General features: G+C 41.7%; 1 protein-coding gene across 1 annotated transcript in view; it reads right to left on the reverse strand.

Annotated features, from left to right (window-relative positions):
• The window catches only part of LOC147030386 (kinesin heavy chain-like), a 144,974-nt gene that overhangs the window by 58,629 nt on the left and 68,805 nt on the right, over window positions 1-17,540 (reverse strand). Inside the window, exons 8-14 of the mRNA XM_085874362.1 lie at window positions 12,524-12,648; window positions 11,976-12,080; window positions 7,117-7,265; window positions 6,762-6,910; window positions 6,070-6,251; window positions 5,805-5,873; window positions 5,389-5,595 (exon numbers count right to left, since the gene is read on the reverse strand). Coding sequence (XP_085730488.1) covers window positions 5,389-5,595; window positions 5,805-5,873; window positions 6,070-6,251; window positions 6,762-6,910; window positions 7,117-7,265; window positions 11,976-12,080; window positions 12,524-12,648 — 986 coding nt within the window. The remainder of the gene's footprint in view (window positions 1-5,388; window positions 5,596-5,804; window positions 5,874-6,069; window positions 6,252-6,761; window positions 6,911-7,116; window positions 7,266-11,975; window positions 12,081-12,523; window positions 12,649-17,540) is intronic.

The following is a 17,540-nucleotide window of genomic DNA, read 5'->3' on the forward strand; positions in this document are numbered from 1 at the left end:
GTGTAAAGACAATTTTGAAGACATTTTCACAAAGATCCACCAACGCGACGCACCATTGCTCGCATCTGAGATAAGTTTGAAACAGATGGAACTGTACATGACGTCCATAAGGAGCGTTCAGGAAGACCACCGTCATCAACCACCCCTGCAAAGGAAAATCAATTGCTGGAAACCACCGAACCCCACAGAAATCTGTACGACAAATGGCTCTTGAGACAGGAATCCCAAAATCAAGCGCCCATCGCATTTTGAAGCGAATTAATTGGAAAAGTTATATTCCAACATTAATCCATGCTCTAAATGAAGACGATCCTGACCGGAGAGCTGAATTTTGTGAGTGGTACCTGGGCAAATGTGAAGATGATGCAGCATTTGCATCCAAAATTGTTTGGAGCGATGAGGCCAGCTTCAAGTTAAATGGCTCAATTAACCGACACAATTGCACCGACTGGGCTCCTGAAAATCCGCATGTTACAATGGAACACCATTTAAACTTACCAGGGGTTACAGTGTGGTGTAGGATATCAGCATTGGGAATCCTAGGGCCATTCTTTTTTGACGAAACTGTCACTGGGGATGTTTACTTAAACTTGCTGCAGGAATCCGTCAGTCCACGTGTCGAAGAGATTTACTTTCAGCAAGATGGAGCACCTCCCCACTACCACCGTGATGTAAGGGCCTATCTCGAAGCAACTTTTCCGAACAGATGGATTCGGCGAAGAGGTAGTGTTGAATTCCCTGCGCGTTCCCCAGACCTCACTCCAATGGACTTCCTTTTATGGGGATATCTTAAAGATAAGGTTTACGGCTCAAAACCAGCAACAGTCGATGAGCTGAAAGAGGAAATTGAAAGACAATGTCTTGCAGTTCCAAATGAAATGATTCGTAACGCTGTTGAATCCATTGGTCCGCGTTATCGGCTGTGTTTGGAACGTGATGGTCGTCAGTTTGAACATTTGTAAACATGCATTTATCCATTTATACATTTAACCATTAATCTCGTTTCTAAGTCAATAAACAATGCATTTATTATCATTTAAAGAGCGAGTACATTTTTTTGGAACACCCTGTATATATATGTATATATATATATATATATATATATATATATATATATATATATATATATATATATATATATATATATATATATATATATATATATATATATATATATATATATTTGAAAGTGTGTCTGTCTGTGTGTGTGTTTCTCTGTGACCTATGCACGCGAAAAGTAATGGACTGATCCTCACCAAACTTCACATGCTGACAGAACATGTACCCGGGAGTGTCCCGATGTAAAAGAATTGTACTTCCGACTTCCGAATTATGACGTCATCAACTGTTTCGTAACGTTAATTTTTCAAGTTCAGCCGATTGACATGGTGCCAACGCCATTTGCAATAGAATGAAAAAATAATGCTACAGTCAATTGAAGACAATGACTTCCGACTTCCCGGTTTCCGAATGATGATGTCATCACCTGATTGCGTAACGCTAATTTTTCAAGTTCAGCCGATTGACATGGGGCCAACACCATTTGCAATATAATGAAAAAATAATGCTAGTCATTTGAAGACAATGACTTCCGACTTCCCGGTTTCCGAATTATGACTTATGCATTCGATGAGCTGAAAGAGGAAATTGAAAGACAATGTCTTGCAGTCATTTGAAGACAATGACTTCCGACTTCCCGGTTTCCGAATTATGACTTATGCATTCGATGAGCTGAAAGAGGAAATTGAAAGACAATGTCTTGCAGTTCCAAATGAAATGATTGGTAACGCTGTTGAATCCATTGGTCCGCGTTATCGGCTGTGTTTGGAACGTGATGGTCGTCAGTTTGAACATTTGTAAACATGCATTTATCCATTTATACATTTAACCATTAATCTCGTTTCTAAGTCAATAAACAATGCATTTATTATCATTTAAAGAGCGAGTACATTTTTTTGGAACACCCTGTATATATCTGTGTGTATATATATATATATATATATATATATATATATATATATATATATATATATATATGAAAGTGTGTCTGTGTGTGTGTGTTTCTCTGTGACCTATGCACGCGAAAAGTAATGGACTGATCCTCACCAAACTTCACATGCTGACAGAACATGTACCCGGGAGTGTCCCGATGTAAAAGAATTGTACTTCCGACTTCCGAATTATGACGTCATCAACTGTTTCATAACGTTAATTTTTCAAGTTCAGCCGATTGACATGGGGCCAACGCCATTTGCAATAGAATGAAAAAATAATGCTACAGTCAATTGAAGACAATGACTTCCGACTTCCCGGTTTCCGAATGATGATGTCATCACCTGATTGCGTAACGCTAATTTTTCAAGTTCAGCCGATTGACATGGGGCCAACACCATTTGCAATATAATGAAAAAATAATGCTACAGTCAATTGAAGACAATGACTTCCGACTTCCCGGTTTCCGAATGATGATGTCATCACCTGATTGCGTAACGCTAATTTTTCAAGTTCAGCCGATTGACATGGGGCCAACACCATTTGCAATATAATGAAAAAATAATGCTACAGTCATTTGAAGACAATGACTTCCGACTTCCCGGTTTCCGAATTATGACTTATGCATTCGACACACTTGCAAAAATGACCGTATCTATATTATACCGTATAATGATATGATAATCATTTGTAAGTCATATTTTATTAACATTTTCTTTGTTCATTATTGTTATAACCATGGTTATAAAAACCATTTTTATTGTTACTGTATAACGTTTTTACGTCACTTCGGCCTGGATTCGGGATCAGCGATCAAATAATGTAAATCACGATTTAAAATTATTTTTTGATGATGCAGGAGTTATCTTTATTAAAATCAGTGGAGGAAATATACACCATGTCTGATATTTGGGTCTTTCATGTCTCCGACGATGCCTTTATCTCCAGGGACGCATCATTCCCCATGACAAAAACCGGAAGCAAAAGGGTCAGAGCCGACGACACGGATTCCAAATTGCCAGGGTATTGTGTTGTTGTTCTTTACTGTTCTCTCATGTGCACGCGTTGAGTATGAAGCTCACTACATTCGCTATTAAATATTGTGCGGTGTATAAACACAATCGGGTTTGATTTCTATGTTGCAAATTTCTATGATTTCTATGTTAGGACTGAACCCTAACAGCCAATCTGAAGTTTCTTTCCAAGCTTGGCAAAACACCTTCCGAATCCTTCGCAATGCTGCAGCAAGTCTACGGGGAAGAAACGATGTCACGTACATGTGGATTTGAATGGAAAAGAGGTTCAAAGAGGGAAGGGAGGAGGATGAAGACGATCCATGGTCTGGAAGACCTTCAACGAGCAGAACGGCGGACAACATCGAACGTTTGAAGCAGATAGTGCGTGCTGATCGTCGACTCACGGTGCGGATGATTGCTGAGGAACTTTCCATCAACAAGGACACTGTCTGGAGCATCATCATTGAAAATCTCGAAATTCGCAAGGTGTGTGCAAAGATGGTCCCCAAGCTGTTGTCCTAGGACAAGAAACAGCAAAGAGTCACTGTCTGTCAAGACATTATCGAGTGCCTCAAGGACGATCCAGACCTGCTCGGGACAGTCATTCCTGGTGATGAATCGTGGATATTCGAATACGATCCCGAGACGAAACGGCAGAGTCGTCAGTGGAAAAGTCTGGCATCACAAAGAACAAAGAAAGCAAGATGATTCTCATCTCGTTTTTTGACATAAAGGGCATCGTCCACTTTGAGTTTCTACCACAGGGTCAAACAGTGAATCAATACGTGTACAAGGAGATCCTCCAGCACCTCACGAGATCAGTCCGGGCCAAGAGGAGGTATCTGTGGGAGAACAACGCCTGGGCGCTCTACCATGACAACGCTCCTGCTCACAGTGCCCTGAGCATCCGACAGTTTCTGGCGTAGAGGAATGTGCCAACTCTGGGGCAACCCCCGTATTCGCCAGTCTTGGCCCCTTGTGATTTTTTTCCTATTCCTCAAGCTCAAGGTGATCAAGGGGACTCGATTTCATGATGTGGAGGCCATCAAAAGGGCCGTGACGACGGAGCCCCAGAGGATTCCAGAAGAAGCCTTCCGGGGTGTATCGAAGCGTGGAAGAAGAGGATGGACATGTGTGTGAGACTGGAGGGAAACTATTTTGAAGGGGACAAGCTGTGATTTCAATATATTTTTTGGAATAAAATTTCTGTGAAGTCAGTCCCGTTACTTTTTAGACGGACCTTGTATGTGTGTGTGTGTGTGTGTGTGTGTGTGTGTGTGTGTGTGTGTGTGTGTGTGTGTGTGTGTGTGTGTGTGTGTGTATATATATATATATATATAATATATATATATATATATATTATATATATATATATATAATATATATATATAATATATATATATAATATATATATATATATATATATATATATATATATATATATATATATATATATATATATATATACATATATATACACACACATATATAGCCTGGTGTTGGCGCAGTGGTTAGGGCAGCGGCTTGGGATCCAAAAGGTCCAGAGTTCAAGCCCCGTTGGGCCACTGAATTAATACATCAGGGGGTTGACTCAGCCTGTCATCCTTCCGAGGTCGGCGAAGTGAGTACCAGTGTACTGGGCCGGTGTATACACCGGTTAAAATAGGTGTGCCATATCCCTGTGTCGTAAGAGGCGACCAGGGTTGCGTCAGGAAGGGCATCCGGCGTAAAAACATGTGCCAAATCACTATGCGGATCATACGGATGATCCGCTGTGGCGACCCGAACGTGAGCAGCCGAAAGAAGAAGAAGATATATACATATATACATATACATATATATATATATGCCGGGTGTATGCCCCAGTTAGAATAGGTGTACCATATCCCTGTGTCATAAGAGGCGACCAGGGTTGCGTCAGGAAGGGCATCCGGCGTAAAACCTGTGCCAAATCACTATGCGGATCATAACAGATGATCCGCTGTGGCGACCCCTAACGGGAGCAGCCGAAAGAAGAAGATATATATATATATATATATATATATATATATATATATATATATATATATATATATATATATATATATATATATATATATATATATATATATATACACATCCCGATATTTCAAAAAGGTGTGGACGACTTATGACAAAACTAGGTGGATAAGTTGGGTAGGTGATAAGAACAAGACGATTTGATTTTGGTTCAGGTCCGGATGTATATCCAGCCCCTTAGTGGGATACAAAACGTAAACTGGTCAGCCTGGTGGAAGTATGCGCTCTACCGAGTGGTTGTAGTTTAGACACGGAATGGTACCACCACCACCACCACCACCACCACAACAACAACAGAGTTCAAAGATCATCAGCATCTCACCGACTGGCGTTCCATCTTTTCAGCAAGTGCTTGACCGTGTCTGCTTCTCTCTTCAGCCTCCTGAGATTTCTGATCATAATTGATGGCGAGCTCTTCGAGGGCCTGAAGCACCTCCTTCACCTCATCCTTTGCTCCTTCATTCTCCTCCTGAAGTCTGTTAAGATTCTCCTGTAGCTGCTCATAATCCACTCGCATTGAAGCGTTCAACTTGGAGAAAAGAAAACCGTGTAAGATCAACAATCAAACAACTGAGTTGGCCATTCCAGAAAAGGTATTAAACTGGAACCTTTAATTCGTTTGGCAGGTTTGATTACCTGTCATAAACCATTTCTCATTCAAATTAGTTCTTGCAGTCAACTCGGAAAGAGGCATCATGGCCAAGAAAACTAGAATACTTATAATCTTCCTCAACAAACCTCATCTTGTTCCAGCATTTGCTGCTTGAGCTTCTCTACCAACTGTGACTGTTGGTTTATCTCCTCATCCTGCACAGCACAGCATAATGAGACATTTGGCATCAATTTCCTCTGATTATGCTCTACAAAAAAAAAACAAAGCAAAACATTTCATAATGCAATTTCATTTTCAGAAAGCAGCTTTACAATCTTTCAGACTACAAATGATACCAAAGCCAAACAAGATAACAAAAATCTAGCACCGACATCAGTACACTTTAACCACCTTGTCGTCAAGTTGCCGGTACAAAGCAACAATGCCCTCCTCCAAATTCTGCCCATTTCCATTGTCGACCTGCTCTCCACTGATCAATGTCTTGTCCGGGGGCAGGCTGAGCTCGTTGATTACTGGTATAAGGTTTTTTTGCATGCCAGGAATATTTTGCTCCTCGGTTGGTACATGTTCACCTGCACACACAGAATCCTGCAATTTCACTTTGCCAGGATTTGTCACAACCAATGCCTGAACTGCAATGCTGTGAGTGGTCTCATGGCAAAACTAAATGCTTATAGCTCAGGTTTGACCGGTGCTGTCTGAACTCCCATCTGGATTACAAATTTGCTATGCTAATTCAAAAGTAGCGTCAGTGACGTTTATTTACTGTTGATACATAATGCTATGGTTTGAATATCAAATGCCCCAAAATAAAGAGACAAGCAAAAGTTGCACAAAATACATAAGCACAGAAGAAAGGAATGCAAGTGTATTCTTCCCTTACAGTTCCCCCTCCTAGGTTTGCTACAAATGCACCAGCAATGAAAATTTAAACACGTGTTAAATGGCATTTCAGTTATTAAAACACTAGTTTATAAATAAACAAGCACTTATTCCAATATGTCGATACTTTGATGTGCTTTTAATTCATTTCTTGCTTGTTGGTTCCTGAGCGCTGAATCAAAGAAACCCAAGCCACTCACCATTGTGCCACCTGTTGAGTTCTTCTTCCAATCGACGCACAAGGTTCCGCAGGTTTTTGTTCTTTTCTTTTTCCTTCTCGTATTTTTTCTTCCACTCCTCTGCAGTCAGCTCCAGATTAACTGTCACTGTGTTTTTAATGGTCTTCGCTCTGGGAGGAAAAGGTTTGCAAAATTTGAAAGTCCAAAGTACCAGCAGTAACATAACTCACAGAGCAATGGCAGATGAAAGGAATGAAAAAGAAGAAAACATATTGCCTGAAACAATTTTCAAAGATTTATGGGAATTTAGATTGCATGGGGGGATGGGGGGGGGTTGGAGAGAAAACAGGAAATAAAGTATGAGGAAGATGCTGACCTTTGACCAAAGAGCAGTGTCGACTTTGTCTCTGACTCATTGAATGAAGAGGGCGAACAGCAGATGACGATCGTAGTACGACAATTTCCACCAAGCGAATCCTGCAGTATCCGTGTCATCTTGCTGTCCCGATAAGGAACATGCATCTTCTACACACACACACACACACACACACACACACACACACACACACACACACACACACACACACACACACACACACACACACACACACACACACACACACACACACACACACACACACACACACACACACACACACACACACACACACACACACACACACACACACAGCACTGTGACGAGGCATCTGGCCTCGGCCTTTTTGCATTTCAGTTTGAGTTAGTTTCACCATTACAGCTGATCCCAATTTCAACAGATTCTCTTACAACAAGACTTTTTGATGAACTCCCATTTCCATTTAATTTTGATGAATCAACGTTTAAAAAAAAATTAGTTTGCTATGCTAGTTGAAATAGGTTTGGCTACTATTAATTACTTCTTAAAAGTAGAATTTTTGGTCCAATGTTTTGAATGAGTAAGTTTGCATTTCTCACGTGGAAAATATTCCACAGTGAGAATATTTGTTTTGTTTAGAGTCACTGCATAGTTTATATACAATTATGTTGGTCAAGGCATGGAAGCTCATTACAAGATGGGAATGGGGGATGGTGGTGGAGGGGAGGGGAGAGGGAAAGGGAAGAAGCGTATACAAAATACACATTTCTCAGGCACCCACAGTTAATTGCCTTGGCGACCCCACTCAGGTTGTTAATTTCTTTGTCACATTTCAGTTAACTTGGAAAGTTATGTGGTCAGCACCTGAATGATAGCAGGAAGAAGTTGCGAGCCATGTAACAAACGTGTGGCATGGGGACAACTTTCACTGATTGACTCATGAGAATGCAAGAACAAGGGAGTCTCATTGATTGGTAAGAAGTTACATGATGCTCAAAGGGTTGTGATAAAAGTCAATGCATTGGAGAACTCAAAGCAAGAGTTGGTTGTTGTACCCACTCTGAGTCATATTGCAGCAGTGCGTGAACAGAATGAACAGATGGCAAAGCGATGTTCAAAGTTGGTGAACTGTGAGGACTTCAGAAAATTTGACTACTGTACAAGTAAAGCCAGTGGAGAGGCACATTGACCTAGCTTCTGTCACAGTTGCAAAGAACTGAATTTCTGATTTTGTGATTGCATTTCTGAGAGTAAACATCACAAGGTTTCTCACCTGTGCAGTACAGGGTCTTTTTTGAAGTTGATGGTGCTTGCAGCAATTGGGGCGGCACTTTCCCACCCTGCTGCCCGTTCACGTGGTGTAATAGTTAATTGGAAGACAAACTTTGGCAGCATGTTGAAATCAGGCCAGGCGCTGCAACTTTTGTCAGATGGGATATGCTCAAAGAAGTAAATTTACACACTTTGGCCAACAATGTCCAACAGTATTCCTACCCAGAGTAGTTCTTACAAAATCACTACTTCTTGAACACAACTCCTGAGTCACAGTTTTGCATGGCATTTGATGCTGCTTGACATCTTACAGCCTTCATTCACTGCATCCTTCGTCTTCCCCTTGGTGCCAGACCAATGTCACTACTGCTCAATAAATCACCTGTCACTAGCCACAGGTAACTTTTTTATCTTGCCAAAACGAAGTTTTTGCAAGATGTTTGTCAGCTTGTATGTTTTTTTTTGTTTGTTTGTTTGTTTGTTTGTTTGTCTGTAATTACGTATAAAAAATTCTGCAGAGCACAGTTATCATTGGAAATTTTTGTAACTTCGCATATCAGAGGCCTATAGAGGTCCCTTTCAGCGCATACAATTTTGAAGGTCAAGGTCAAAGGTCAAGGTCACTGTCGCAAATCAGGGGAGTTGACGAAACCCTTATTTTTTGAGTAATTTTGATCGGATCGTCTTCAAACTTCATTGGAATATAATTCATGGTCTGGCGCTCAGCTGATTAATTTTTGGTGGCCATTGGCCTTGACCTTCATGGTTAGCACCTAAGGTCAAACATATTTGACCCCAAGGTCAAATTTTCAATTTTTAGGAACCATATGGTGTAGTACCTCAAATTGAACAACTCGATGAGTGCTTTCTAGATATGTCAAGCTTGAGACATTATGACGTCATTTGGTGACGTTATGAGGCAAACGCATATTTTTCATGTTTACTCTGTAGAACGATTCTCATCGGAATCTCTCGTAGGCAGAGATTCCTCAAGGAGTTGCTCCTGGTGGATAGCAGCTCTGTTCACCTCAGTGTGACCTTAAAGAAGTCACACATGGTCACCTTTTGGCAAGATACGCGTCACCCTGCGGGTGACATTGGTTTATTTTATTCTTGGTAAGATTCTCCAGTGTCCAGTACAGTGTGGTTCCCCACATACGCTCTCACAAAGCACATTTGAAAGCATGCTGCCGGACATGTAGATTTACGTGCTGTACATTTACAAGGTTATGGCTTAGTTTGAATGGTTTCACTGTTGAAAAATTCTGGTTTTGATGTGGAATTTTATAATTATAACACATACATACATACATACATACATAGGGACCATATTCTGTGCAGAGCATTAGTGCTGCTTAAGCAGTCTCCTTGGCTATTGGGAACAATCCTGGATGGGTCACCACTCCGCCGCAGGATACCAGCAAGCTGGCACTCATTTTTGCTGACCTCAGAAGGATGACAGGCAGAGTCAACCCCACATGGTATTAATTCAACAGCTGAGCGGGATTTGAACTCAGGATCCTCGGATCCCAAGCCCACCACCCTAACCATGAAGCCAACACCAGGTATATATACATATACAACACACATATACAGTGCCTATAGAAAGTCTACACCCCCTTTCAAAATTTTCACCTTTTGTTACCTATTTCGCTGGAATTAAATTGCATTAAATCAGACTTTTTCCACATCGTAAGCCACAACTTCCAAGTGAAAACAAATTCTACAAATTTCAGAAAATTAATTAAAAATACAAAACCAGAATATATTGGTTGGATAAGTGTCTACCCCCTTGAGTGAATACTTGGTGGAAGCACATTTGACATCAATTACAGCTGTGAGTTTGTTGAGATAGATCTTTACCAACTATGCACACGTTGATTGGGCAATATTTGCCCATTCTCCTGTATAAAACTGTTCAAACTCATTCAAGTTGCGTGGGGAGTGTTGAGGGACAGCAAACTTCAAGCCATGCAACAGATTTTCGATTTGATTTAGGTCGGGACTGACTGGGCCACTCATGGACATTTATGTTTTTGTTCCTCCAGTGTAGCTTTGGCTGTGTGCTTCGGGTTGTTGTCGTGCTGAAAGGTGAACTTCCTTCCCAATTTCAGCTTTCTTGCAGAGGGCAACATGTTTTCCTCTTGGATTTTTATGCATTTTGCTCAATTTCCCCTTCTATCCAGACAAGTGCCCCACTCCCTGCTGATGAGAAACATCCCCATAACATGATGCTGCCACCACCATGCTTCACAGTAGGGATGGTGTTATTTGGGTGATGTGCTGTGTTGGGTTTGAGCCAAACGTTACGTTTTGAATTTAGGCCAAAAAGTTCCATCTTTGTTTCGTCAGACCACAAAACGTTTTGCCACATGGCTTCAGAATCTCCAGTGGTGTTTTTGCATACCTCAAACACGACTCAAATTGGACTTTCTTGAGCAATGGCTTCCTTCTTGCCACCCTACCGTAAAGGCCAGACTTGTGGAGTGCTTGGGATATTGTTGTCACATGCACACAGTGACCAGTCTTTGCCATAAAGGCCTGTAGCTCTTTCAAAGTTGCCATTGGCTTATTTGTGGCTTCTCTGAGTCTCCTTACATGGTCACCCAAGAGGGAAGGCCTGATCACGGCAGGGTGTTGGTGGTACCATACGCCTTCCACTTAATGAAAGTCTTGATTGTGCTCCAACATATATTCATCAAGGCCTTTGAAATATTGTTACCTGATCATATCCTGATCTGTTCCTTTCCACAACTTTATCCTGGAGGTCTTTTGAAAGCTTCTTGGTGCTCATGGTTGAGTCTTTGCTGTGAAATGCACTACCCAGCAAAGAAAACCTACAGGAACAGCTGAATTTATCCTGAAATGAACAGAATCACTACAATTTAACACAGTTAGAGGCCAATTAACTTGGTGTTTGATTTTGAAGGTGATTGGTTACACCTGAGCTGATTTACAATTGCTATTATAAAGGGGTGTGGACACTTGTCCAACCAAGATATTCTTGTTTTGTATTTTTTATTAATTTTCTGAAATTTGTAGAATTTGTTTTTCACTTGGAAGTTGGGGGTTACGATGTGTAAATGAATGTGGAAAAAGTCTGATTTAATGTAATTTAATTCCACGCTATAAGGCAACAAAAGCAAAAAATTTGAAAGGTGGTGTGGACTTTATATAAGCACTGTTTAATGTTTATGCAGATACACAATCAGACCTAATATTGCAGGCCAATAACATTGCATCTGATTAGCCTCCCACGTTTGTTCTCCTGAATCTTGGCCATCCAAGCCCAAAGCCAAGGATGGTGTGTGTCCACCTTGGGCATATGGTTATACTGTGCCTTCCTGCGAGGACCTGGCATTGCCTTCCAAACCCTTGTTATATGGTAATATTGTTTCCGAAGGTGCCTTTTAAATGCAGGGGTCAGTAACTAGTAAACAGTAATATAAAATAAATTTACGAAGCTGCAGTATATAAAAGCAAATAAATAATAATAATAAAAGTTCAGGAAATCAGCAGTTTTATATTGGTAAAACTGCTTAAGCAAATGATCCTGAATTGCCCACACAAGCACACTTTTGATCAAATAAAAATCAGTGGCCACTCACATTTCCCTCTGCTAATGCTGATATGACATTGCCCAAGGCTGAAAGGGATCGATTGATATTCTTGGCTTCATCCAACACAGCACCTTCTGCCCCAGTTTTGCTCACCTGCAGAAAGAAGCAGAGATTTGAAGTGTGTGAATGAAGAGGAGGGGTGATTGGTGAGAAGGCTAACTTGTGAAAGAAATGGAAGGTTTGAGAAGAGGAGGGAGGGAGGATAGGGTAAAGGAACAGTGTAGGAAGTAGAAGAAAAGGGAAAACTTAGAGATCAAGTAAAAAGAGGGAAAAGGAGGAACATTTAAGGGACCAATGGTGTGTGTGTGTCTGTGTTGGAATAATGCCATATTTGCAAACACGACATAAATGGTCATAACTGTGCAACTCAGGACAGGTAAATAATTGGATTATGATGATGCGTCCACAAGCAAGACACCAAATAGGACAAATAACCACTTCAAAAACATGGAACACTTTATGATGCACCTTGACCATATCGTAGGATCTAATTCAACACGGAATAAAAAACAGACGATTACAACTGTTCATCTCACCTTCTCACTGCCAGCAAGGTCAACCAAACAGAGTTTCCCACTGAGTTTGGTTTCCGTATCGACATTTTCCTGCTTCACATTGATCAGGAAGATGCTGTGGCTACGGGAACTGTGTTCGTTCATATCTGTTAGCAGGCATAAAGTCAAACAGCAACGACCAAGGAATGCACATGGGCCTCAGGAAAAATGGTCACAGCAGAGCTTGTAGAAAGAAATCTAACTGTGGGTAAAAGGGCATCGTTTTCACAATATAATGTAATATTTGGGGAGTTTAAATATTACTATTGGTGATATAGTATGGAGAGACACACAAGCCTGAAAGTTTCACCAAAATTTTTCTACTTTTGGGAGATTCACAATAAGCCATTCCTTCACTCCTTCAGTAATAACGGAAGGCTGTTTGAGCATGCCCTTCAAGCAGGGTGTGGTACAAAGATTGAATGCACAAGTCAAGCAGATATATTCTATCTACTATGTAATATAATGGATCAAGGTCTCCCAAATGGGTGACGAAAGACCACAGAGACAAGACTACACAGGATGTCCGAGAGCGTGAAGGTGACGTCACAGGGATGCGCAGCAAGATGTGCGGTGTGGTGGCGAGTTAGTTAAATGGGGCAGTGCACACTCGAGGTATGGTGCACGTTATTTTCACTACTAATTCAGTAATGCTGGAGGGTGAAGATGCGACTAAAAAGGCACAGTGACGATGGCATCAAAATTCATAAATTGAATAAACAACCAAAAAGGGATGGGAACACAGCAAATAATCAAAAAAGTAATTAATTAGGCAAAAAGGGTGGGCAAAGACATGTGACGGGTTTATCTCCACAAATGGACAAATCATCTACCTTAAATTAATCTTGCTACACCATAGAGATGACAAGAGACAACAAAAAAAGAAGACGGAGGGAGGTAGAGGTGAATGTGGAAGGAAGGGCGGCACACATGGAACAGATTAATCACAATGGGGAAAATATCAAGGGACATAAAATACATAGGGATAAAGGGGAAGAAGACACACAGGGCTTGGTGTGACTGGGAGCTTCGTTATATCCATGGTCCTTCAGCTGCTAAGTGGGTTGCGACATGTCGTCCTATTCCAACATTGATTATGAACTAATTAACCCCAAGACATTTTTGGAACAGTACATTTTGCTCCTGGCACCTATTCTCAACATTGCACTATCCTTCCAAACGCCATGGTACATAGTGTTGGGGTTATGGAAAAAGACCCCACGGTGATGCACTCAACAAACAATGAACCCTCAGTTAGATATGTCATTATTGTGTTTAGTCAGGTTACCTTTCCCTTGTAACAGGGACGGGGAAAATGTGTTGTGTGTTTAGTAGGTTCTATCCCCTGCTGTCATTCCCCCCATTCGTCCGTACATCTCACAATTGCACCTTCCTACAGCACCCACATTAGGCCACAAAACACACATTCAGGGCTATGTTAGCGCTGATGACACCAGCGATGAGCACCCTGGCATTGCAGAAACTCGTGCTGCTTCATAAATGGTAAGTACCACGGTGTCGCCAGGATGTGATCTCATACTACAGTCAAAGAGGGCCATTGACGATGTGACAAGAGTGGCCAACAACCACCCTTGCTCTCCTGAAGCCAAGATGTCCCAGCGAGCGGCACTGACTCACACACCAAAGATCACGTGACCAAGAACTGCCTGCCTTCCTGTCTGTCTGGGAATGGAGCAAGACGTATTGCCCTGGGACAAAGAGACCATGAGAGAGAGAACGGCAGAAGGAGATCCTTGGGGTACAGAGTTTCCATATCGACACACCTGTTTCGACACCGCACCAACATCCCCTTCCTTCCCTTCCCTCCACTTTGGGACCAATGTAAGCCCATCGCCTTGCATTTGGAGAACGAAAGGCTGCAACCACATCTCAATCTTCTTTCTCTCCCCCTTTTCTCTCATTTCCCTGGAGTAAGTGAGGCACACCTGTCTTATCCTGTGTTTTGATAAGCTAAGAATGTCGAAGGGGTTCTTCTGTGCTGAAGGGATCATTTCTATTCTTTGTGACACTGCGCTTGTGATTATTTTCCTGTAAATACATGCCTTTAGCCTTGATAAAATGTTTCCAACCTGCTCAGTTGTCCGTTTCCACCATTGGCTCGACATAGCAGATGTAATAAATCGATGGGAAGTTATACCTCAATAATTCGCCACACTAGATAGCTGACCTCCTCAGCTGTACATAACAAGTGGACAGGGTGGGAAGTCGAGAGTGTGGTTACCCAGTTGGGACAACTAAATCACCAATGAGGTAACGCGATAATTGGGCATGAGGGTCCTACTAGACTTGGTTGCCTCGAGTGGCATTCACAGTTGCTCAGCGACCCATCGGGCCACGGAGTTATCCGTGGCTAGTCGGCTTCAGGGTCGGAGGTCGAGTTGCACGTCCGAGCCACTCCCTTGTGAATGTAGAGCACCACGCCAAACTCATAACAATACCTTTGTTCATTGAAAATATATACCAGGTGTCAACATACAGTGATAACACCTTTTCAGACATTTTGGTCAGTGTACTGGACAATTGTTTTTGCAATTTGCCTTCTACACTGCAAGACAGAGCCCTCGGATATTCAGGTTTCTGTTCCATATAATCATTTGGTTCATGCAGAGGTGGCATTGGGGCCGTGCAACCCCTGCAATTGCCTGGGGCCCCGAGATAATAAGGGGCCCCTACATGACCGATCGTGGTTCACCATCTTTCGAGACAGGGCCCCCCATGGGTGGGATCTTACTTTGCCAACAAAACACATCAATCATCTTGCGAGTGGTGATAAACAGTGCAAAGGGAATGCTCCATCTCGAGGAAAGAAAGCACATTCATGTAATTATGGATTCAAAAATGTTTTCCCCTGATGTTTATCGAGACAGGACTATTACAAAATTAGGGGGTGAAGTTAGTAGAGAAAGCAAGTGGAATAATAACTATGTTTAATGTATGCAACCGCAACAATAATCACAATAAAATTTGTAATATTCCTCATGTGAACACATCGACATTGTTTAACAAATCCACACTACAATTTATTGGACGATTACAAAACAACCCCTCGTTAGTAAATGGACTAACCCGGTGATTCCCAAACTTTTTCAATATACGGACCATTTACCCCCCTTTTTCACATTTTAAAACTTAAAAAAAAAGTATTTAAGCTAAACCAGAAATGTCTGTGGATTCATCGAGTTGAATGGCGAATCTCTTACCTTGAAGACATTGAACAAGTTGCTCTTCCATATTGAGTGGCATGTCTTGAATGCGACGACAAACCGTATTATTTCAAAATGGAATAGAGGAAAGTTTTTCTTTTTTTACTGCTTCGGAGCCAAATAAACATGTACACACATCCCCCACACAGGACATCAAGATCTTCCCCAAACTGTGTGGGTTTTTTTGGACTTTGCAATCCTCAGTGAAATTAGGAAAGATGTTTTCAAACCACTATCAAGTGCAGTTGTCATTTTACACATTGAAAACGTCTGAAGGCTACATTCCCATTTCTTTTGTTGGAAAAGATTGTGGCTTCTCACATTCCGAATGCTTTGTTAATAAATGGCGATGTAATTTTGTGGGTATAAGCGCTTCATTTGACAATACGTCCTTACAAGTACGCACTGTGGCATTGGTTCATCCTCAGATTCAGTTTATGCAAATCCCAATACTAAATATTCTGGATTACATTTCCAACATGGAGGCTTTTTCTTTGAAGGTGGCTGATGAGATTCCTCGATTCTAGTCGTAGGCCCAGGCTAGTCCTCGCTACCACTCGCTCGTATAAGAAATCTCTCCATTTTGCAATGGACTGTGCTCACTCGAACCAGTCGTGATTATATTTTTGAAAATACACTCTGGAAATACGAAGATGAGTTAGGTGGGATGCAACACGAAAGGAGAAAATGATTACACATTGCAGAGTATGTGACATAACACTGTGGCATGCTGTGATAGACATCATAGTTGAATATGAACGGAAAGTTAATATTTGTATCCGTTTCGGTTAAAATGGCTGCTTTGAATGCTCCACTTATAATTGCATCAAAAGCGAGCAAATGCAGAACAGTACTGTGTGTGTGTGTGTGTGTGTGTGTGTGTGTGTGTGTGTGTGTGTGTGTGTGTGTGTGTGTGTGTGTGTGTGTGTGTGTGTGTGTGTGTGTGTGTGTGTGTGTGTGTGTGTGTGTGTGTGTGTGTGTGTGTGTGTGTGTGTGTGTGTGTGTATATATATATATATATATATATATATATATATATATATATATATATATATATATATATATATATATATATATATATATATATATATATATATATTGTTACTGATTCGCGCCCGCCGGCGTGCGACGGCCACGTAACTCGAATCGCGGCACGTCGCCCACCGGAGGGACAATCCAGTCGTGACCCTCTCGGACTAACGCCGGGAACCAGTCACGGGTGGACCTTTCGGTCTCACCGCGATCGAGCCAATCGGCCCCCGCGTGGGATAGGGTTGCTCGCCAAATTCGACCTACCTAAGTACCCACACGGAGGGTAGACTGGGCGATCGCACCTCGCCGCAGGTCGACTTCGGACACGGGCCACTTAAGCGACCCGTTCCTTACTATCGGGATAACCGAGCGGTGTTATTCGTCGACCTCGACGGTTCGATTAATTATCGGGCGTATTCAGCCCACTACCAACCCTTTACGTGAAGCAAGATGAGGATTCAATGAAAGAAATGACGAAGCGAAGCGGGAAACAGTTCAACACAAAGCACATTTATTCGCGATGAACGGAAAGCACACATATTCAATTCCACCAAAAGCACATAGAAAAGGAAAAGAACACAATGCAATTCCACCAAAAGCACATAGAAAAGAAAAAGAAACACAATGCAATTTTACACAAAAAGCAAATGCGACAATGCAGATCTAATACCGATTACGCGAGCACACGGCAACACTTATACAATTTTACTTCACAGACGGCGCCGACAACACATATTCCCAAA

This window comes from Eptatretus burgeri, chromosome 3, assembly GCF_056783735.1.
Source record: "Eptatretus burgeri isolate ZD-2024b chromosome 3, Ebu_testis_v1, whole genome shotgun sequence".
Classification (NCBI taxonomy): domain Eukaryota; kingdom Metazoa; phylum Chordata; class Myxini; order Myxiniformes; family Myxinidae; genus Eptatretus; species Eptatretus burgeri.